A 24,175-nucleotide genomic window follows, 5' to 3' on the forward strand; every position below is an offset into this window, starting at 1 on the left:
GTGGGGCACTGGCACCTAAAAGTTTAAATCTCAATGGCTGATTATTCTGCTCTGAATCACAGCTTGTTTCAGCTGATAACTTTTGGTTTGCTATGATTACTTTTAAAGAGAACACTATAGATATATGAATTTTGAAGGTTTAATTAGTAGCTCTCACTTTATTTCACAAAAATAAATAAAATTTATAAACTAAGTTGTAAACTATTTCTGGTTGTGCAATAAATGTGGCTTTGCACACAGCACTGGGAGCTGAAGAAACTATGTGAAAGGCTATGGCAAAGACTTAATGGAAAAATCTGTTAGAAGAAACAAGCCTTTTGCAAGGAGTTTGCAAGCAGAATGATACTTCTTTGAAAACTACCACAAGTCAAGGCCAAAGTGGAAAAGGAAATGATGATATCAACATTGTCATCACGGGACATGTCAATTCTACAAGTCCACCACATCTAATGTACAAATGTGGTGACATGGACAAAAGAACTATTGAGAAGCTGAGAAGGCAGCTGCTGAGATGGGAAAGGGCTGCCTCAAGTATGCCTGGGATAAATGGAAGGCTGAGCATGAGCATGGTATCACCATTGACATCTCCCTGTGGACATTTGACAACAGAAAGTATTACATGACCATTGTGGATGCCTCAGAATAGATTTTATCAAGAAAATCATCACAGGCACATCCCAGGCTAACTATGCTTGTCCTGATGGTTGCTGCTGGTGTTGGTAACTTTGAAGCTGGTATCTCCGAGAATGGGCAAACCGGTGAGCATGGCCTTCTGGCTTACACATTGGGTGTGAAACAGCTCGTCGTCACTGTTAACAAAATGGATTCCACTGAACCACCCTACAGCCAGAAGAGATAGGAGGAAATGGTTAGTTTCAGTCAGCACCTACATTAGGAAAAGTGGTGACAACCCTGACAGAGTACCATTTGTGCCAATTTCTAGTCGGAATGGTGATCACACGCTGGAGCCAAGTGCCAATATGCCTTGGTTCAAGGGATGGCAAGTCACCTGTAAGGATGACAGTGCCAATGGAACCAAGCTGCTCAAAGCTTTGCACTGCATCCTGCCAACAAGTCCTCCAGTGACAAGCCATTGCTCCTGCCCCTCCAGCATGCCTACAAAATGGGTGATACGGGTACCATCCCTGAGGGCCGAGTGGAAACTGGGGCTTTCAAACCTAGCGTGGTCCCGTCAGCGTCATAATGAAGTGAAGTCTGTGGAAATTCATCATCAAGCTTGGAGTGAAGCGCTTCCTGGGGACAATGTGAGGTTCAGTGTCAAGAATGTGTCAGTCAACGATGTTTGTCATGGCAATGTTACTGGTGACGGCAAGAATGATCCACCCGCTTCCGCAGCTGGCTTCACTGCTCAGGTGATCATCCTGAACCATCCAGGCCAAGTCAGTGCTGGCCCATGACCCTGTGCTGGATTGTCACACCTGCATAGGGCTTGCAAGTTTGCTGAGCTGAAAGAGAAGAACGAGGGCTGTTTCAGTAAGAAGCTGGAAGATGGTCCTACATTCCTGAAGACTGGTGATGCTGCCATCGTTGATATGGTTCCGGGCAAGCCTGTGTGTGGAGAGTTCCTCTGACTATCCTCCCTTGGGTCATTTTGTTGTTCATGGTGTGAGGCAGAGAGTTGCCATGGGTGTCATCAAAGCTGTGGACAAAAAAGCTGTGGGAGCTGGCAAGATCACCAAGTCTGCCCAGAAAGCTCAGAAGGCTGAATGAATATTATCCCAACACCTGCCATTTCAGTCTTCAGCAGCAGTAGAACAGTCTCAGAACTGTTTGTCTCTGCCATTTAAGTTTAACAGTAAAAGACGGGGTCAATATTATGCTTTGTAAAATCGTCCAAAGGAAAGGAAAATGTTTCATGGATCACTTTTTTGTGAGTATGGCAGATTTAAGCTATTGGTTTTGAAAAATAAGTATTTTTTTTGTCAGTCCTGGAACTTGAACTCAGGGCCTGAGCACTGTCCTTGGACTTTTTCAAGGTCTGGTGCTCTGCCACTTGAGCCACAGCACCACATCATTCTTTTTTCTATGTATGTGGTACCAAGGAATCAAACCCAAGTCTTAATACATGCTAGGCAAGCACTCTATCACTAGGCCAAACTCTTAGCCCTAAAATCAGTACGTTTTAATGGACATAACATGACCAAAAAAATCTGTCACAAAATTCTGAGACCTATTAAAACTAAGTTTAATGAAAAAAAAAAAGAAGACAGAAAATGGCAGACTCATAACTTTTTGGGCGTGCTGGCCTGGTTGCTATCTCAGCTTTTTTTGCTTAAGGCTAATAGTACTCTACCACATGAGCCACAGCTCCCCATCTGGCTTTTTGGTTGGCTAATTGGAGATAAAGTTCTCATGGCCTTTCCTACCTGGGATGGCGTTGAGTAATGTTTCTTAAATCTCAGACTTCTGAACAGCTACAGTGAAAGGTAGAAGCCACCAGTGCCTGGCCAAAACTATATTTTAGCTGGGTGTGGTGGCTCACACCTATAATCCTGAGGATTGCAGTTCAAAACTAGCTCGGGCACTAAAGACCATGAGACTATTATCTCCAATTAATCACTAGAAAAGGGGAAGTGGGGCTGTGGCTCAAGGGGTAGGGTTGTGGCCTTGAGCTGAAGAGCTCAGGGACAGCTCCCAGGGCTGGAGTTCAAGCCCCAGGACCCCCCCCACATACATATATATTCATATATACATATATAGTATATGCATATATAATCTGGATTTGTAATTTCAAGTAATTCATAACTTCTTAGGAATCATAACTGAATAAATCCAGTGACTTCCATTTATTTTCTTGTTTCTTTTTTTTTCTCAGGGTAATTACTTTCAATCACTGTGGTCAACACTCCTGAGTTTTCACTGGAAATTATTTTTATATCATTAATATTTTTAGTTGATTCCAAACTTTATTGGACTAATATTTGAATCAAAACATATTGAAATAGTATGTTTGTTCTTCCTAAATTTTGTCCTAACAGTGTGAACAATCATATTATTACCACTAGTAATATTCTAAAGACCAAAAGATAACATCTGTTCCCTTTTTATTTTACTATTATTATTATTATTATTATTATTATTATCATTATTAGTGTGTGGGTCATGGGGCTTGAACTCAGCCTGGGCACTGTCCCTGAGCTCTTCAGCTCAAGGCTATTCCCCTACCCTTGAGCCAAGTACCACTTCCCATTTTTTAAAGGTTAATTAGAGATAAGAGTCTCAGGTCCTTTTGTGTCCAGGCTGGCTTTGAACCTTGATCCTCAGATCTCAGTCTCCTGAGTAGCTAGGATTACAGGTGTGAGCCAATGCACCCAACTAACATCTGTTCTTTTTACAGCAACAGCTTGCAAATTTATAGATCCTCATGCAAATGGATTTTTTCTACTTCCAATGAAAAGTTGGATGATAGATTAACCAGAGGGGGTGGAAAAAGACTTATGAAACTTCAAAGTATGTTTTTTACTATCTGATGAATGTAACTGCAACCTCTCGGTACATCACCCCAACATTAAAAGAAAATTAAAAAAAGAAAATTCAATGAAAAAAATTTTAAAGTATGTTTTTATACAACAAATTTTGTATTTAAATTACACAGAGGGTTAGCAATTCCCTTAACAACACCCTTGCTATAACAGGAATCCATGTTCTCTACTAAACATATTTAAAAACTTGAGAACCCTTAGGTTTTTTTTCAGTCATCCAAGAAAATATATGTTTGGGCTGGGAGTGTGGCCTAGTGGTAGAGTGCTTGCCTGGCATTCATGAAGCCCTGGGTTCCATTTCTTTGTACTACATACACAGAAAAAGCTAAAAGTGTTGATGTGGCTCAAGTGGTAGAGTGCTAACCTTGAGAAAACCCAAGGACAGTTTCCAGGCCCTGAATTTGAGCACCAGGACTGGCGAAAGAAAGAAAGAAGAAGAAAGAAAGAAAGAAAGAAAGAAGAGAGAGAGAGAGAGAGAGAGAGAGAGAGAGAGAGAGAGAGAGAGAAAGAAAGAAAGAAAGAAAGAAAGAAAGAAAGAAAGAAAGAAAGAAAGAAAGAAAGGAAATGGAAGTATATGTTTGGTATAGATTTGGTAATGTAAAACTCTAGGCAGTCTCTACTACATCAATAAGCTTATTACACATTTATGTCAAAGTGATCAGAATATAATTTAAAACAATGAATGTTATTGAATATTATCTTAACAAAAAACTTATAAGTGTTAACATAAAACACAAAGTTTTTCCTACCTTTGCATAATGTTGACCTCTTTAATGCTACCATATAATTTTCCATTAAAATATTTTATTCTTACTGATACAAGAGTCATAGTCTTTTAAGCAACTAGGGAAATATTTCCTTAACTATTTTCTCCTGATCCTCATATACCCATCTCCTAGCATCCTGCCTCTTCACATGATAAAAGTGTATATCAGAAGTGGCACTCAAGTCTTTGGTGGTTCTAGGTGACAGACTAAAATCAATGTTGTGATGATGTAGTACTATGGTCACTTGGCAACCAAGTAATGGTTAATTTTGTAAATATAAGTGTATTGTTTAATATTATAACAATTATGTTTGCACATTATTCTTTATGATCATTATAGATACCTTATTTTAAGTTATTTTTACCAACCTATAATTAGACTATATGAATAAACCTGAAGTTAAAGAAAATAAATGGCATGAATTTACAGCTAACTATCAGAATACTAATGATTAAACAAGATCAGGGCACTATCCTTTATCACTATCATAATGTTGAACAATGACTACATAAAATGAGAAACTGTCTACATTATATAAATACTATTAATGACAGGACTTCTTTTTTTTATTAAAATGACAAGAATACAAATAATGAGTCAGTAAAATACAATGGCATTCGGGCTCTAATATCAACATTAAACCAAAGCCTATGGGAAGGAAAGAGATTAAGTAACTTTTAAGGGAAGGAAAAGAAAAGAACATCAATCAACTCTTTCTCTGTATTACAGACAGCTGCCATAGGCAAATAATAAAAATGGCAATTAAGTTGATTGTAGTACTTTAATATTTTAAAGAAAACTTGGTAAAAATACAAATTTTTAAAGCTCTTACATTCTTCACAGATATATCATCACCTACCTTTCTAAAAATAGAAGTAAACACAATTGTAGAAAATGCATGTTAATTAGTCTTAGAATGGTACAATAGTACCCTGACACACTCCTACTTTCTGCTGCTTTGAAGTCAGACTGTGGCATGGAATTTATGTCAGGTTGGTTCCAAAATGCAATATTGGGTCCCAGGCCAGTGTTGTCAAATTGCCTATTTTGGCCATGAAAATATGAATCACAAAGAAAAAATTTAACCAACCAGTAATATAAGATACCAATGAAGAAAAGGAAATCAGTTTTGTAAAAACACTTTTCCCTCTTTTTTTTTAAGCTTCTTTATTTACTCCGGATAGTTAACAAAACAGTGTTCAATAGTGAAGTGAGCAGATTTTACACTCACTATTACTGTATGGATAGAAGAGCCATATGCATTTTTGTTTGTATATGTCATCTCAGATCACTGCAATATGGCACATGAGAACAGATTCAGAAGCACAAAATTAATAAAATTTAACACCGTCAAGCATTCAAAAGATAAATGCAATCATATAGCAAAAAAATCCGTCTGTAACTTTGACCTTTCCAAGGATGTGGAGAATCTCACTATGTCAGAAGTCTCTATAGCAAAGATTCCTATAAGAGAAAAAGAAATAATGCTATTTAGTTCAACATGTGTTAAAATGCATTTCAGAATTACTTTGGCAATACTTAAGTTTTTTTGGGGGGGGTGTTTTAGGCTAGGCATCATAGCATATACTTGTAATCTCAATACTGGGGAGACAGAGACAAGGATTGTTTGTTCAAGGACTCATATAGTGACTTTAAAGACAGCCTGAGCTAGATAGTGAGATTGAAAAAAATCATTTATTTTCCTCCCAGCTCCATGGAATACTTTTTTTTTCTTTTTGGTGCTGGTCCTGGGATTTGACTTGGCCTGAGCACTGCCCCTTAGCATTTCTGTGCAAGGCTAGTGTTCTGCACATGAGCCACAGTACCACTTTCTGACTTTTTTGTTTTTTTGTGGGTCATGGGACTTGAACTCTGGGTCTAGGTATTGTCCCTGAGCTCTTCAGCTCAAGGTTACCACCCTATCCTTGAGCCACAGCCCCACTTCCCATTTTCTAGTGTTAATTGTCCAGGGCTGGTCCTCAGATCTCAGCCTCCTGAGCAGCTAGGATTACAGGCATGAGCCACCACCCAGGCTCACTTTCTGTCTTTTATTTTAATTGGAGATAGGCATCTCATAGACTTTCCTGCCTATGCTGGCTTTGAGTCACAGTCCTCATATCTCAGCCTCCTAAGTAGCTAGTATTACAGGCATGAGCCATTAGCACCTGGCCATGGAATATTATTTAACAATAAAAAGAATATGGACTATTAACATGTATTTTTAGAAAAAACTTGATTAGGCATAATGAGTATTATGTTGAATAACAGAAGTCAAAAGATTCTAGTCTGTGAAATGGAATCACTATTTCATTTATATAACATCCTTAAAATGACATCATTATATCAATGTTTGTGAAGTAATGCACCTTCTATCTGGTGAATATAATGTAACCCTTCTATTAATTACAATAAAAAGATATGGAAAAAATGACATAATTATAGCAGGAAAAGACATTACATGCCAGGTGATAAGGGAAGAGAAAAAGACCACAATTATAATTGGGTATCACAAGTGAGTCTTTGGGCTCTGATGTAACAATTCAGAATATTTGCTGCTGATAAAAAATACCGTACACACACACACACACACACACACACACACACACACACACACACACACACCACATACCACAAATAAACACATGTAATTTAAAAAAAAGAACATCAGTGACTGTTACACCCTAGCAGTCATATTATAAGAATACCAGTTTATTGGTTGGTAAGATTTATCATTTAGAAGCTAAGAAAAGGATATATGAAACTGTATTTAACAGCTATCTATAAGGTTATAATCATTTTTTAATGATCATCCATACAATGATTTGAGTAGCAGTGAAAAGGAACATTCAAGAACTACTAATCCTACAACAATCTGGACAAATCTTAAATGTGTTCTGCTTAGCAGAAATCAAGTACCAGAGGCACACACTATATATAAAACTATTTGACAACTTAGAAAAGAAAAACTAGATGTACAAGAAATAGAATAGTGGCTAGGAAAACTAGGAATAGTGCCTAGACACTTGGACTATTGCAGGTGATGGGTAACTATAACAGGGTAGCATCCAAAACTGACAGTAAAAAATTAAGAGCAGTAAGGGAACATTACTAAATGAAAGGTAAAAGGTAAAATAAAATATAAACCTTTTCAAACATCACAAGTAATTTAGTAAAAAGCAAAGAAAACTAATCAAATGGACACAGCACATATTACACAATGCTGATAATAATAGTAATAGTAGTATGATAGTAATAATAATATACTACAGCCAAACAAAAGTCACATCAATAATGTGAAGGATTTTAACTTGCCTATTAAAAATACGGCTTATAAGGGCCAGGAGTTTGGCCTAGTGGTTAAAGTGCTTGCCTAGCATGCATGAAGACCCGGGTTTGATTCCTTGGCACCATATACATAGAAGAAAGCCGGAAGTGGTGCTGAGGCTCAAGTGGTAGAGCTCTAGCCTTGAGAAAGTCCAAGGACAGTGCTCAGGCCCTGAGCTCAAGCCCAGGACTGGCAAAAAAAATAAAAAATAAAAAAATATGGCTTATAAGGAGAATGATATCTGATATGGTTTGAAGTCAGCCCAGACAGCAAAGTCCATAAGACAGTTATCTCCAGTTAATCACAACAAACCCAGAAATGGAGCAGTGGCTCAAGTGGTAGCATGCTAGGCTTGAGTGGAAAAGTTTAAGGATAGCACCCAAGCCTTGAGTTCAAGCTCTAGGACACACACACACACACACACACAGAGCTTATGTAGCAAAACCCAAATCCATATCTTATAAAAGAGGTATATTTAAAAAGCAGGAACTCACAAAGCTAAATAAAGGTAAATGAAGGCAATAAGAAAACAGAAGTTTGAACTCAAATATCATAGTACCAAACAAAAATGTACATGAACCTGAAAATATTTTAGAAAAGCTATAATCCATAATGAAGAATAGCAGTCAGAATATCTATCTATGCAATAAATATACCAGTAGACTACTTATATATAGACTACTTATATAGTTATATACAGTAGACTACTTCTATACTTACATAGAATTTTATAGAAACAAAAACTAATAATTACTCTTTATAGCAGAAATTCACAATAGAACAAAATCTAGATACATAAGGCCACATAGTATGTTGCTAAATGTAAAGACCTCCAGGATATAGAAACAAAAGCCATATAATGAGTGATTGTTGTCCTTAATGTACTATGTTATCTTTCATCTCTTTTGCTGTCCCTTGGTTATCTCATATTGTTACAGTATTTCACCTTGTTATCTGATATATTGGATATATGCATATTTGGTTATTTGAAATGGGAGAAGGAAGAGGGGAAATCAAGATGAGAGGGGGTGGGGGGGTGGGAAATGAGGACTAAGACATGAGAGAGGGTATCAATGTTGGTAAAGTAATGTACCTTCTATCTGGTGAATATAATGTAACCCTTCTATTAATTACAATAAAAATATATGAAAAAAACTAATAATTACTCTTTATAGACTTTAAAACTCTACTTTCAGCACAAAACAGGTCAAATATAAAACAACTAAGCACTAAAACAAAATAACTACATAAATAAAAGTAAATTTTTTATATATACTGGATACTATACCATCATTAGAAAAAATACACATCTCAAGTGTATGTTAATTATTCACAAATATTGGTCATTTAGTAAAACTTAAAGACCATCATTTTTCATAAAATATACATACTAGAGATAATAATCACAATTCAGAAATTCAAAATTAAACAAAAGCACAAAAAATCCTTCTTCCTGAAAATTAAGTGATTTTCTATCATTATTACTCCAGAAAAAGTGAACAAGATTCCCTTCTTGAATACTTATTTGTTAAATATGTCATTTGAAATATGATGTAAAAATCAATGTTAATAAAGTCTTAAATAAAAAAAAACAAAACAGAAATCCAAATGTGAGCTGGGTGCAGTGTTTCATGCCTGTAATTCTAGCTACTCAGGAGGCTGAGATCTGAGGATTGCAGTTCAAAGCCAGCCCGGGCACTAAAGAATGAGAGACTCTTATCCTCAATTAACCACTAGAAAACTGGAAGTTAGGCTGTGGCTCAGGCCTTGAGCTGAAGAGCTCAGGCACAGCACCCAGGCCAATAGTTCAAGCCATATGATCCACCAAAAAAAAAAAAAGAAAGAAAGAAAAACAAAACAAAACAGAAATTTAAAATATTCAGGAAAATAATGATACATATCTAAATCTGTGGAATACATTTAAAATAGTAATTAGGAAAGAATCACAAACTCAAAATACCTATATTAATAACACCTATATCAATTAAAAACAATAAAGTCAAACTATATCAATAAAATAAAATGTGGCAATAACTAAACTTCCAAACCCAAAAGCTAGTGGAAAACTTGAATAAATTAAAAACACAGGCAATATCTTTCATCCCTAACATTCACTAGACAGAATAATCATCAATATTTATATAGAGAAAGAGTGTGAACAATTAAGACTATTCCACGTAAAGACTCTATTATAAAAGACTGTTAAAGAACTGTGGAATCACTTTAGGATTATAAAAAATGTTTTTGGAGTATCTTTATCTTGTGTGATTGTGTTCTTAATGTACTATGTTATTTCCTTTCTCTTTTGTTGCCCTTTGGTTAATCTCATATTGTTTCTCTATCTGACTTTGTTACCTGGCATATTGTATACACATTTATTTGTTTATCTGAAATAGGAAAGGGTAGGGAAGGAAACAAGATGATTGGGAGAGGGTGTGGAGAGAGGTAATTGGGGACAAAAACATGAGAAAGGGGTATCAATGTATGAGAAGTAATGCACCTACTATCTGGCAAAAATAACTGTAACCCCTCTATACATTACAATAAAAATTGTAAGTTTGTAAAAAAAAAATGTGTGGGCTGGGAGTTTGGCCTAGTGGTAGAGTGCTTGCCTATCATGCGCAAAGACCCAGGTTCGATTCCTCGGTACCACATACATAGAAAAAAGCCAGAAGTGCTGCTGAGACGCAAGTGGTAGAGCTCTAGCCTTGAGAAAGTCCAACGACAGTGCTCAGGCCCTAAGCTCAAGCCCAGGACTGGCAAAATAATATAATAATAATAATAATAATAATAATAACCAAAGCTACGTAGTTCCACAAGTGAATTCAACCAGATCTTTAATACTCAGATAGTAATAAGGCAATATGGTTTTACAAACAAAAATATACTTGAAGACATAAAAATAGGGTTTAGGAATTATCTTTACAGATGACCTGTTAGTACACCTAGAAAATAAAAGACAAAATTTAATGACAGCCAGGAACTGGTAGCTTACACCTATAATTCTAGCTACTCAGAAATATGAGATCTGAGGATCACAATTTGAAGCCAAACCAGGCAGAAAAGTCTGTGATGGCCTCTTATTGCCAATAAACTACTCAGAAAAAGCTGTAAGTGGCACTGTGGCACAAATGCTAGAACATTAGCCTTGAGCATATAGAAGCCCAGGGACAGTGCTCAGGCCTTGAGTTCAAGCCCTAGGATCAACAACAACAACAACAAAAGTATCTTAATAACAAAATAGAATAATTTAGCACAGTAGCATGACAGAAAATTTAACACACAAAAATAAATAGTATTTTTGAAGATGCAATGAATTGAAACAACATTTACAATATAAACAGCTAAAACAGAATGACCTTAACAAAGAATGTCCAAAACCGATATAAAGAAAAGCACAAGAATTTTCTGAAGTAAACTTGAACAAACAGAATGACACCTCCTTCTTGATTACATGGTCCCTACATTATTGAGATATCAGTTTTCTCTAATTTAATTCATAAACTCAATGTAATCCTAAGAAAATTTTCAATGTAATATATATGTATGTATTATATATAAGAGAGAGAGAGAAATGGAGAGAGAAAGAAAGAGAGTGTTCTTAGGTAGCATATGTCCATTGTTATCTTAGGACTGGCATGTAGCCAACTGTAAATATCTAAAACTTTTTTTTTGCCAGTCCTGGGCTTGAGCTCAGGGCCTGAGCATTATCCTTGGACTTTCTCAAGGCTAGAGCTCTACCACTTGAGCCTCAGCACCACTTCTGGCTGTTTTTTTCTGTGTATGTGGTTCCGAGGAATTGAGCCTGAGTCTTCATGCATGCTAGGCAAGCACTCTACCACTAGGCCAAACTCCCGGCCCAATACCTAAAACTTTTATGATTTCATGGTTAAAGCCATTGTCAGCCTGAAACTTGTTAGGTAGAAGTATTTACATTACAGAAATTAGTTGCTACAGATAGGGCTCTTTTCCCTCTCTTTTATAGAACTTGTATACCAGTATACTATCAGGTAATATTTCTACAAAGGTAAAAAAAAAAAAGCCACAAAGTCTTTAAGTTTAAAATAATGTAGGAAGGTGTCCATTCATAGCAGAACAATAGGATATGAATACAAAGTTCAGAAAGAGACTTTGAATCACTGGGACAAGGTTTTTAAATAAATTATCTTAGGACCACTACATAATCCTTTGGAAAAAGAAAAAAATAGATCTCCAATCCATATACAAACTATTAGTGAAATCTATGACAAGTAAAACTATAGCCAGGCATAGTGATTCATACTAGTAATCCTAGTGATTAGGGAGACAGAAATAGAGAGGATCAGAATTCAAAGTTAGTCTGGGCAAAAAGTTTATGAAACTCCATCTTAACCAATAAAAAGCTGGGTGTGGTGGTATGTGCCAGTAATTCTAACTACAGTGAGAAGCAGAAAAAATGGGGATTGCTGTTCATGCTGGCCAGGCAGGCCACAAAGGCATAAACATGAGATCCTATTAAAAAAATAAATAAAACAGAAGGGTGTGGAGCATAGATCACGGGTTAAAGCTCCAATCTAACAAGGGCAAGACTGAGTTCACACCCTAATTCCACTAAAAAGTAAATAAAACTACATATGTAACAGAGGAAAACATTGGTGAATATCTGGTAGACAGCTTTTCTAACTATGGATAGACCTTCATATTATTCAGAAAAAGTGTTTCAAAATTTGACTTTATAAAAATAAAAACATTCACCTGGGGAAAAAATCATCACAAGTACAACCAAAAGAACAATTTACAAACTTGTAGCATATATCACTAATAAGGGGCTAATCTCCAAAATTTATTTTTTAATTTCTTAAAGAGACCAAAAATCCATTAGTAAAAGAAATGGATTATTCAGGAAGATATTTTTAACCAGATTGTTAAACCTATCAAAAGGTACTTGAATCATAGTAATAGAAACCCCAAACTACACTGAAATACTATTTCTCATCAATCATCAAAAATTCAAAGTTTAACAGTATAGTACTCTGCTGATAAGGCTAACAGTATAAAAGGTTACAACGTGTGGGGAGATTTAACACTACCTATCCAAACTACATATGCATTTCCCCTTAAGCAAGAAATCTCATGTCTAGGAATTTCTTCTGAAGATACTTCCCCAATTATATGAAAACATATGCAAATTATCCATGGCAGTCTTGTTTATAAGTAGAACTTATTGTAAATTACATGTCCAACTATAAGAGATTGTTTGCAAAACTATGATATATCCACAAAGAAGAGTGTTAAGTGGCTCTAAAAAAGGAAGAAAAAGAAACTCTGTGAATCAATATGGGAGATGTTAAGTGAGCAAATGAAGTAGCAAAGAAGCTTAAGTGCTTTATACCTGCCATGCTAGTTATTCAAGAAGTTGAAAAGGGATTGTGGCTTGAGGTCACCTTGGGCAAAATGTTTGCAAGACTTCTCAAACAAAAGCTGGGTACAGTCATTCAGCTATGATAGGAAATGTAAAATATGAGGCTACAGATCAAGGCACATATTCTAGCAAAAAGCAAAATCTTATCTTAAAATAACAAATTAAATAAAAGGGTTGGCAGTGGTGGTACAAGCTGGTAATCAACAAGGAGGATGAGGCAGGAGGATCAGGAGTTTGAGACCAGCCTCGGTTACACCTTAGACGTGGTACTGTGGCTCATAGTAGAGATCTAGTCTTGAGCTGAAGAGCTCAGGGACAGTGCTCAGGCCCAGAGTTCAAGCCCCATGGATGACCAAAAAAATGGGGCTGGTGATGTGATTTATCAGTACAGCACCTGCCTAGGAAATATAAGGCCCTGATTTCAAGCCCTATGAAACTACATAAACATATACAGATATATATACGTATATCTGTATATATATATGTATATAGATATACGTATATATACGTATATACATATATATATTGATTACATAGAAATGGGCTAGAGGCATGGGCCATAGAATGGAAGGCATAAAGGAGAGGAGGCCTTTCTAAATGTTAATTTTTAAGAAAATTTGGCACATTTTTGCCAGTCCTGGGCTTGAGCTCAAGGTCTGAGCACTGTCCTTGGACTTTCTCAAGGCTAGAACCCTACCACTTGAGCCATAGTACCACTTCTGGCTTTTTCTATGTATGTAGCATTGAGGATTTGAACCTGGGTCTTTGTGCATGCTAGGCAAGCACTCTACCACTGGGCGAAACTTTCAGCCCCAGAAATTTGACTTTTAAAATCATGATAGCCTATATATTCAAAAATGAAGTAAAACTAAGGTATACATTAAAATGAGAAGTAGATGGCTGGGTGCTAGTGGCTCACATATGTAATCTTAGCTACTCAAAAAAAAAAAAAGCCAGAAGTGATACTCCGATTCAAGTGGTGGAGTACTAGCCTTGAGCAAGAAGGCTTAGGGATAATGTTATTCTGAAAGTATATAACCATAACTACAATTGAATGGAAAAATTATTCAAGTAATATTTGAACTCTGTATTTGGCGCGCTCTCTCTCTCCCTCTCTCCCTCTCCTCTCTCTCTCTCTCCCTCTCTCTCTCTCTCTCTCTCTCTCTCTCTCTCTCTCTCTCTCTCTCTCTCACACACACACACACACACACACACACACACACACACACACATGCATATAATTCTTTGGCAAGATAATAGTCTATGTGAGTAGGAAGAAAGGATTGTAGACTGATCCTGAACTTTTCTAAGTCAAGTTCGTCTGTTTACTGTAGTAAACATCAATGTAGTGAATGTATTGGTAGTGTGCTGGGGCTCTCATCATAGAAGAATATATAAACAGGAATAAAACAAGACTTTCTAGGGTACTTAGAAATCAGAGGTACCCATTGTGCATGTGTGTGTCTGCATATGGACAGGAGGGGACCTGAAGGAGTGTGAATGTAGGTGACAACCCCTGTATACATGATACAACAACAGGAAACAATTTAACCATAAGTCTGGGTAAACCACATATTTACTTTTGTAACTTCATGTACATTTTAATTTTTAAGTAAAAAGTTTTTTTTATAAAATTGGTAGAGACTTGTGATATAGCAGTAATTTAATTATGGAAATCTTTATTTTTATGTCAACACATCCTGGTAATCATGTTTAAAAGTTTCCTTACTCACTCCAATACTCATTGGGTATGTTACCACTATTCTCAAGAGAACAGATCCTTGAGCAGACTTACTCTTCTAATGATCGATCTAGTCCTCGGTCAGGAGATCGATGGTGAGCACGTTCTGGTGAATGACATTTTGAATTTGGCTTCATTGAACTCATATGATAGGCATTACTTGAGTAATTTTGGCGGCGAAGTTCTTGGACAGCTCTTTCCCTAAAGCAAAATGGTAATGTTTTAAAATTTCATCTTCACTGACATTAATACAACTGTCACATCAGTGCAGCTCAGTTCATACTTTAAAAATCCAACATGAAATAAACAAAACCTATTGTAGAGCTGGATATGATAGTGTATGCTTGTTATATACATAGGCATTTGGGAGGCCACTTTAAGAGGATTATAGATTTGAGGTCAGCTTTGGCTACAAAGTGAGACTCTGTCTCAGAAAATAAAATAAACCAAAAAGTCCAAAAGAACCTATTTTACCTTATAACTCATGCTTTCTAAATATTACATAGACATAAACATACCTTTCAAAGCGTTCTGTCCCTAACTGTCTTTTAGTAATGTCTAAATCCGCTTCCAGTTGTGTTACGACATTTCTGAACTGGGCCACATCTCTACTCTGGATGGCCCTGAGAAAATGAAGAGAAGAATGATAATTAAATTCAAAATATGACTGTGACTCCTGTACTGCATTAAACTATGTATCAGCTATATCCAAGACATACTGTGATTTTTTTTTGCCAGTTCTGGGCCTTGAACTCAGGGCCTGAGCACGGTCTTTGGGCTTTCTCAGGGCTAGAGCTCTACCACTTGAGCCACAGCACCACTTCTGGCTTTTTTCTATGTACATGGTACCAAGGAATCAAACCTGGGTCTTCATTCATGCTAGGCAAGCACTCTACCACTAGGCCAAACTCCTGCCCCCTCACTGTGATTTTTATGGACAGTTATAGTATTAAATGTACAAACTGGCACACTTAAAAAAAAAGTAGAGCCAGGAGTGGTGTGGTGGCTCAAGTGGCAAAGCACTAGCCTTGAGAAAGCCCAAGGACAATTCTCAGGCCCTGAGTTCAAGCTCCAGGATTGGAAAAAAAAATTAAGTAATCATAGTCTTATTCAATTAAACACCTTCTGTTTTTAACTCCTCTCTGTACAGTGAAGCAATAATGTATTATCCACTCAGTGCAAATAATTTTTAGAGAAGTACCTTGAAGTACTGAATACATGTTCATCTATACTTTGATCAAATTAATACTTGGATTCATTAGCACTATGGTTCATATGGTCTGTTTTACACATTAACTGAGTGCTTTATATATACTTAAGATGAAATTTAATATGTGGCATTACAAATATAAAAACTTTTCAGTTTAGCAGGATTTTCCTTAGGCCTAAGCAATGCTTCAAAAATCCTGCGATAAGTACATCACGAAGATAGTGACAGATGAATGCTGCTTGCACAGAACATTCTATCCTCTTTGCTAGTGTTCAGGATGGCAGTACAGACTGCTGAACTATAAATGTGAAAGATTAAGAAAAAATTATCATGCTTGCTAGTTCTACATGATGGTACTTACCAGCCAGTCTAAAACACAGTGTACCCCTTGAGGTAGGAGATTTCCTCCCACCAGTTTGAGAAATGAATCTCACATAACTGGTTGAAGGAATCAAAACAGCTCAGCTACAATAACTGAAAAAAATGACTCAGTCACATCTATCAGGACCAGAGACCATCCTTCAATGAAAACAGGCTCTGGCTCTATGGTCTTTGCTAACCAGGGCTCCTAGAAGCTGTTGAATAGTGACCATGAGTTTTCTGTCTCCTAGGTCCTAAGATAAAGGCTTACAGAAAGTATGCCATAAATGGGATAGATTAGCATAGGCTAAAGATTCCCATTAGTTCTTGTTAGAGGTGATCAAATTTTATAAGCGTTTAGTCACTATCCAGGCAGATATTTCACCCCAAACATTCTATCAAGGTCTTCTCCAAAGTGCTGAGTGCTAGTGTTGCTAGGGATTATTGGAACAGCCAGAATCAATGTTCTGGGAAATATTCAGTATTTCTTCAGAAATATTCAGTGCTCTTTCAAGTATCAAGTATGCATTTATAGGTACATAGAGAAATATGTAGCAAATAGAAAAGCTAATACAAATACTAGATGGTTCATAAATATAAAAAGTTTTCTGGTTTCACAGTGCCTAATTCTTTCTATTTTGCTTATATTTCATAAAAGCAGTATTTTAGATTGAATATTTTATAACATATAAAATTCTACTGGAAACAATCAGCAGCATAGTTAAACTTATATATCTTAAAAAGAAAAAATAATAATGGTACTATATCTCAGGCAAATCACAGCACTTCTGTACTTCAGTGCATAACAAATTATGAGAATTTAAATTTCTAGATTCTAGAATTCTAATAATCCATAAAGTATAAAAAACTTAAGAAGTATTACTTTGTTATTACATTGCTAGCCAACTCACATTTTATTTTCTGCCAAACAAAGGTGCTCTTTAAGAAGCTGAATTTCAGATTCTTTTTCTTGAAGTGCTATCTGAGACTGATATTCTTTGTCTCGATTGGCCACCAGCAAAGCTTCTAGATTCTGCATGGAGATTCTTTCATTTGTCATTTGACTCCTGAGGAGTTCTATTTCAGAACGAGCAGAATCCAACTCATTCTCCATCTATATAACAATAGAAAGATATTCACTTAACTAACATATATGATCAATATTTCATAAGTTATCATAAATTTTTGTAGGATATTATAAATAGACAACCACGTTTAGTATCTAAATTTGAAATTGTGTTTTCTTATTAGCAAACACATATACTACATATATTATATGATGCACCCTTCACATCCTCTGATTATCATTCATCAACTTCAAACTGCAATCAATTTCTATTTCCAGTTTTGATGTTTCTTTGTGCATTTCTGCACAACTGACACAGTATCTGTGATTCTCAGTTTGAGTCAGGCAGCTATAAACCTGTACTCTATAGATAAGGAATATACAGAACAGATTTATATTCCCTCTCTTGTTTAAACTTGTAGAGAACTTAAGGTTATCATGAGCCAAAAATATGTACTGAAAGCCAATATTTCTTTTAAAGTAGGAATAGTAACATTCAGAAAACATTATAAGAAATTGTTCCTTATCCCATAATACATTATAATAAATCATATATTAAGACTGAAATATATGCACTTATCCAATAGAACACAAATTAGGCCACACTAAAACTACCAGCACAATAATGGTTAATGTAGCATTATTTACCATAGCCAAGATATAGAATCAGCACAGATGCCCCTGAGTGGACAAATCTATAAAGAAAATGTAGTGTATATACACAATGGAATTCATTCATCAGACAGAATGATATTGATATGTGTACAGTAGCTCACATCTGTAATCCTAGCTACTCAGGGAGGCTGAGATCTGAGAATCGCGGTTCAAAGCCAGCCCAAGCACTGAAGTTCCTGAGACTCTTATCTCCAAAAAAACAGAAACCAGAAACCACCAGAAAACCAGAAGAGGTTTTACCACCAGAGCAGGATGGTAGTCTTGAGCTCAAGAGCTCAGATCAACATCCAGGCCCAGAGTTCAAGTCCACAACTGACAAAAAAAAAAAGAATGATATTAATATGATGTAAAAATCAATGTTAATAAAGGAAAAAACAAAACAAAACAAAAAAAGAATGATATTGTACCATTTGTAAGGGAATGGAAAGACTTGGAAAAATTATATGAAGTGAAGTAAGCTAGACCCAGAGAAACACAGGTTCCATAGTTTCCCTCATCTGTGGGAGCTAGAATTGCCTATAAATCTGTAAATAAACATACTAGGTGGTATGTAAGTGATTAAAAATTAATTAACTGACATATTTAGATTCTATGGAGAGCTCAAATAGTATAATTCTTTTAAAAGCCTAAGTCAAAGACAAACAAACTAAGTACCATTAAATGGATATTTGCATGAGGACAAGGTAGAGAAAAGAAGAGAAAGCAGGAGAATGTAAGCAAGAATCCATTGTATATACCAAAAAAATCGAGAAAAATCAGAAGTGGTTGATCAAAGGGGGGTGAAGATGTTGAAGGAAAGACTGATCAAGATGCATTGTGTACATTGACCAGTTTTGTAAAATGGCAAAAAATTAAATATATAATCTAAAAATTAAGAAAACGGAGGAGATTAAAAAGGATGGGTTAGGAGGTACTGTGTTCATAAAATGCTTTGTTGAATGGCAACTCCTTTGTACAAATACTTAATTATAATAAAAATATTCAAAAAAAGATAATCTTAACATTCCAATGAAATTAATAAAAATAAGATTACTTGGAAGGAATGTCAAATACATCTGTAAACAGATAGGGTAAAAAGAAACATTCTGAGCTAGACACAATGCAGAAATAAGTTTAACTGTATAAAAAAGTAGATATTTTGACAGTCAATATAAACTTCAAAAAAACTACTGTGAAAACACTATCCAGGCAGACATTTTACCCCAAATCTCCAGTCAAGCTCTTCTCTAAATAAAGTGTTAAGTGCTAGTGTTGCTAGGGATTACTGAAAACAGCCCGAATCAATGTTCTGGGAAATGTTCCGTGAATAAAAAGTTTTGTTCCATAAACAAAAGTTAATATACTGTCTAATATAAAGAACTTGTAAAAATAATGAGAAATATGAAATAATAAGGAATAAATAAGATGCTGGTGGGGATGTGGCCAGAAAGGAATGCTATTATACTGTTGTTGGGAGTGTAAACTTGTTCAACCACTCTGGAAAGCAGTATGGTGATTCCTCAAAAAACTAAACATAGAGCTCCCCTATGACCCATCAATCCTACTCCTGGGAATTTACTCAAATGTACTCAAATGGCCATAAACAAGGGCATACTAAAGCTACTAGCACAATGTTCACTGCAGCATTATTTACCATATCTAAGATATGGAACCAACTCAGATGTCTCTCGGTAAATGAACAGATCAAGAAAATGTGGTATTTATACACAATGGAATTCTATGCTGCCATCAGAATGACATCGCTACATTTGTAAGGAAATGGAAAGACTTGGAAAAAATCATATTAAGTGAAGTAAGCCAGATCCAAAGAAGCAGTCTCCATGATTTCCCTCATTTGTAATAATTTGTACACATGTAGTATTCTTCTAGTAGAGGATCACAATAGCTCAAAAGCTATGTACATATGGCCATATAGGATGAGGCTAAGTGAAATGAACTCCAGGATAGGGAAACAAGAGGTTTATCTTTGTGATTGTTGTTCTTAATGTACTATGTTATTTCTTTTCTCTTTTTTCTCCTTATGGTTTATCTCATGCTGCTACTGTATTTGACTTTGTTACCTGGTATATCGCATATACATTTATTTGTTTATTTGAAATAGGAAAGGGAAGAGGAAAAACAAGATGATTGGTAGGGGGTGGGAGGAGGAAAAGTAGAAAAAAAATGAAAGAGGTAGTAATGTTTAAGAAGTAATATACCCACTACATGATGAATGTAACTGTAACAACTCTTTATCCCAACAACAAAATACAATTACATAAATAAATAAATAAATAAATAAGAAAGAAAGAATGAACGAAAGAAACCTATAGGGTTGGGAGGGTGGCCTAGTGATAGAATGCCTACCTAGCATGTATGAAGTCCTGGGTTCAATTCCTTTGGTACCTCATACACAGTAAAAAGCCAGAAGTGGGACTGTAGTTTAAGTAGTAGAGTGCTAGCCTTGAGAAAGATCAAGGAGAGTGCTCAGGCCATGAATTCAAGCCCCAGGACTGGCCAAAAAAAGAAAGGAAAGAAACATATAAAAATTCACCCCTAGGGCTGGGAATGTGGCCTCGTGGTAGTATGATCATCTAGCATACACACAGCGCTGGGTTTGATTCCCTGGAACCACATACACAGAAAAAGCCAGAAGTTGCCCTATGGCTCAAGTGGCAGAGTGCTATCCTTGAGCAAAGAGTGTCCAAGGACAGTGCCTAGGCCCTGAGTTTAAGCCCCAGGACTGGAAAAAAAAATTCACCCTTGCCAGTTGTCATTTAAAAATGAGTTAAAAACAAGATGTTACTTGTAGTCTGGATACCAACAAAAGTCCCTTTGGGGTTGAATATTAGTTTGGTGTGTGAACTGCCCTACACATTTTGAATGTTCAGTGAAATCCCTGATCTTTTCCCTGATGCCACAATCAGTCCCTACTTTGTTCATGACAGTCAAAAATATATCAAGACATTGCTAAATATTTTTAGTGGAATTGAAAAGTGTATCACAGATGCTTTTCTAATCTCTCAAATTGGCAAATGTGTTGGTACATATTAACAAACATTAAAAGAAGCAATGACAATCTTATAAACATGCCTGGCAGGAGCACAAAAAGGGGCATCTTCGTGACAATGCCTTTATTGGAGTATAATTAACATGCCATATAAATCATGCATTTAAAGACCCCAATGCAGCGGTGATATGCTGGGTGTGAGTGTGTAGTGTGGACCCAGCTTCATTCCGTCTTGTTGCTCTATGCTGAAGCTATTCTGTTTACCATGAGAACAGAATACTACTCACCTGAGGCTATTGAGTTCTTGAAACATGGCTATTCCAGAGTAGGATATATTGTAAGTAATGACATATACATACTTCAAATACTTCATATTTTTGCCATTCCTGGGCATGAGCTCAGGGCCTGAGCACTCTCCTTGAATTTTCTCAAGGATAGGGCTCTACCACTTGAGCCACAGCACCACTTCTGGCTTTTTTCTATGTATGTGGTATCAAGGAATCGAACCTGGGTCTTCATGCATGCTAGGCAAGCACTCTACCACTAGGCCAAACTCCCAGCCAAAAAGATCTTATTAATTTCACATTGATTGCATGTTAAAACTGTGTTTTAAGAGGTAAATACAATACTTATAGAGTTCTCTTTTTTTTTAAAAAAAAGTATTCTCTTAGGAGAGAAACACAAAGTTGCAATGCCTAAGTGCCTCATTATATTTATATAAAATAATATACATATAGAAATGAACTTTAAGATATGGAAACAAAAGGCTTCTTTATTTAGTTTTTAGTTTTTGATGATTCTGTCTTCCTTTATTTATCCATTTTTAAAATTTTATTTTGTCAGGGTGATGTACAGAGGGTTACAATTACATATGTAAGGTAGTGAGTACATTGTTACCTCCTCCCATGTTTTTCTCTAGTTCTGTCTTCTTTACCTTATGTGCAGTGTATATACGTGTATATCTTCAGAAGGGTTGGGAGAGGGTTCAGAACTCAAGGGAAAAAAAGGTGAAAAGGTGTAGCAGTGGAGCTCACTGGACACCAATGAATTACACAACTCGTGGGTGGAGATGGGAGGGAGGGATTGGGAGAGAATGAGGGAACAGAAGATGCTGTACTCATTACCTGACTCATGTAATTATAATCCTTCTGTATATCACCTCTATAATAACAATAAATTAATAATACAAATGAAAAGTAAAAGATTCAATTCAGTGTTTCTAACCTAATAATGGAGTTGGGCAATCATTGTCAAAATCAAATGTTAGAATGTTTTCATCACACACAAAAAAAGCACAAATTAGGGCCTGGAGGGACTAGTGGTAGAATGCTTGCCTAGCACGCACTAAGACTCGGGTTCGATTCCTTGGTACCACATGCATAGAAAAAGCCAGAAGTGGTGCTGTGACTCAAGTGGTAGAACACCCAAGGACTGCTTGGGCCCTTAGTTCAAGCTCCAGGACTGGGAAAAAAAATACAACTCAGTACTGATTAGCAGTCAACTTTCTCTACCCTCAGTGTCCCTTAATCCTTAATGCACTTTCCTGTCTCTATGAGTTACCATTATATGGACATTTTATATTAATGGAATCATAGTCTTTTTGTGACTGGCTTCCCTGCTGATTCATGCCTGCAATCCTAGCTATTCATGCAGGTGACTTCTGAGGAGCACCATTCAAAGCCAACTCCAGCCAGGGAAGTGTCTGAGACTCTCATCTCCAATTAACCACCAGAAAACCAGAAGTGGAACTGTGCTCATATTAGGAGAGTGCTAACCTTGAACAAAAGAATTCAGTGACAGTGCTCAAGCCTTGAGTGCAAGCCCCACAATCAATGATATATAAATATACATATTTTTTTCAACAGCCATCAATGTTTTGTTCAGGAATTAGTACTTCATTATTTTTATTACTTAGTAATATTCTATTGCACAAATATACCACAACCAACCATTCATGAGTTAGTATTTTATTATATTTTAGGACTAATAAAAATAATGCTTTCATGGACATAAGGATCTATAGACATATGCTTTCATTCTGCTTGGACAGGTAAGAGTAGGATTTCCAGGGTTTTTTTTTTAACAGTTGAAGAACTGCCCAAATGTTCTCTACTTTAACATTCTTCTCTTAGAAAAGTTTACGTTTCTCCACATCTTTATCAACAGTTCCTAGCATCTCTTTGACCATAGCTACCCTACGGGTGTGAAATATTATGGGTTTGATATGTATTTCTCTAATGGTTAATGATGCTGACAGACTATATGTTTATTTATGCTCGTTTTGGGGCTTGAACTCAGAACCTGGGCACTATTCCCAAGCATTTTTTTAAACTCAAGGCTGGCACTTTACCAATTAACAAAATCTCCATTTTTGTCTTTTTGGTGATTACTTAGAAATAAGAGTATCATGGATTTTTCTGCTCAGGGTAGAACTCAGCCTCCTGAACACAAAGGTTACAGGCTTGAGTACTTCAGATTACAGGTTTGAGCATTAGCCCTCAGCTCTTTTATGTATGTACTGAAAATTGTCTGTTAATAACTTGGCTCCCTTTTTTTTCTTTTCTCAGTCCTAGGGCTTGAACTCAGAGCGGGGGCACTGTCCTTTAACACTTTTTGCTCAAGGCTGGCACTCTGCCACTTAAGCCACAGCACCACTTCCAGCTTTTTCTGTGTATGTGGTTCCCGGGAATTGAATCCATGGTGCACGCTAAGTGAGCATGCTACCACTAGGCCACACTCCTGTTTTCTCCCATTTTGTATATTGTTATTTTGATGGAGCATATTTAAGAAATATTGTTATTGTTGGAGTTTTTTATATGTATCTAAGACAGTAACTCCTAAATCAAGGTCATAAATCTTTACTTCTACTTTTAGCTTCTACAGTATATTATAATTTTAGCTCTTACATACATTCTATAATTCATTTTAAGTTAACCACTGTAAATTGAAGTAGAGATATAACTTCATTCATGTATATGTTCAGTTATTTCCAAAACTTCGTGAAAAATATTATTTTCTCACTGAATTATCTTACCACTAGTAGTGTTTTGAAAATCATCTGATCACAGATGATTCCTATGTTTTCCCTTGTGACACCACAATACGGTCAGTTTCTGTAGTTTTATGACCAGTTTTGAA

The 24,175-nt window shown here is 36.1% G+C and overlaps 1 protein-coding gene and 1 pseudogene across 2 annotated transcripts in view; one reads left to right on the forward strand and one right to left on the reverse strand.

The window, feature by feature from the left end:
• Positions 1 to 290: 290 nt before the first annotated feature.
• LOC150060314 (elongation factor 1-alpha 1 pseudogene) lies at positions 291 to 3,853 on the forward strand (annotated as a pseudogene). Its single transcript, XR_016536299.1, has 2 exons — positions 291 to 1,891; positions 3,359 to 3,853. The product of XR_016536299.1 is annotated as an elongation factor 1-alpha 1 pseudogene (transcript).
• Positions 3,854 to 5,420: 1,567 nt separating this feature from the next.
• Positions 5,421 to 24,175, reverse strand: part of Tsga10 (testis specific 10) — a 116,672-nt gene continuing 97,917 nt past the window's right edge. The window contains exons 17-20 of the mRNA XM_090336490.1: positions 17,219 to 17,421; positions 15,256 to 15,360; positions 14,792 to 14,938; positions 5,421 to 5,734 (exon numbers count right to left, since the gene is read on the reverse strand). Coding sequence (XP_090192616.1) covers positions 5,710 to 5,734; positions 14,792 to 14,938; positions 15,256 to 15,360; positions 17,219 to 17,421 — 480 coding nt within the window. The 3' untranslated portion in view covers positions 5,421 to 5,709. The remainder of the gene's footprint in view (positions 5,735 to 14,791; positions 14,939 to 15,255; positions 15,361 to 17,218; positions 17,422 to 24,175) is intronic.

The sequence above is a fragment of the Megascapheus bottae genome, chromosome 7 (genome assembly GCF_031878675.1).
Source record: "Megascapheus bottae isolate mThoBot1 chromosome 7, mThoBot2.hap1, whole genome shotgun sequence".
NCBI classification, from domain to species: Eukaryota; Metazoa; Chordata; class Mammalia; order Rodentia; family Geomyidae; genus Megascapheus; species Megascapheus bottae.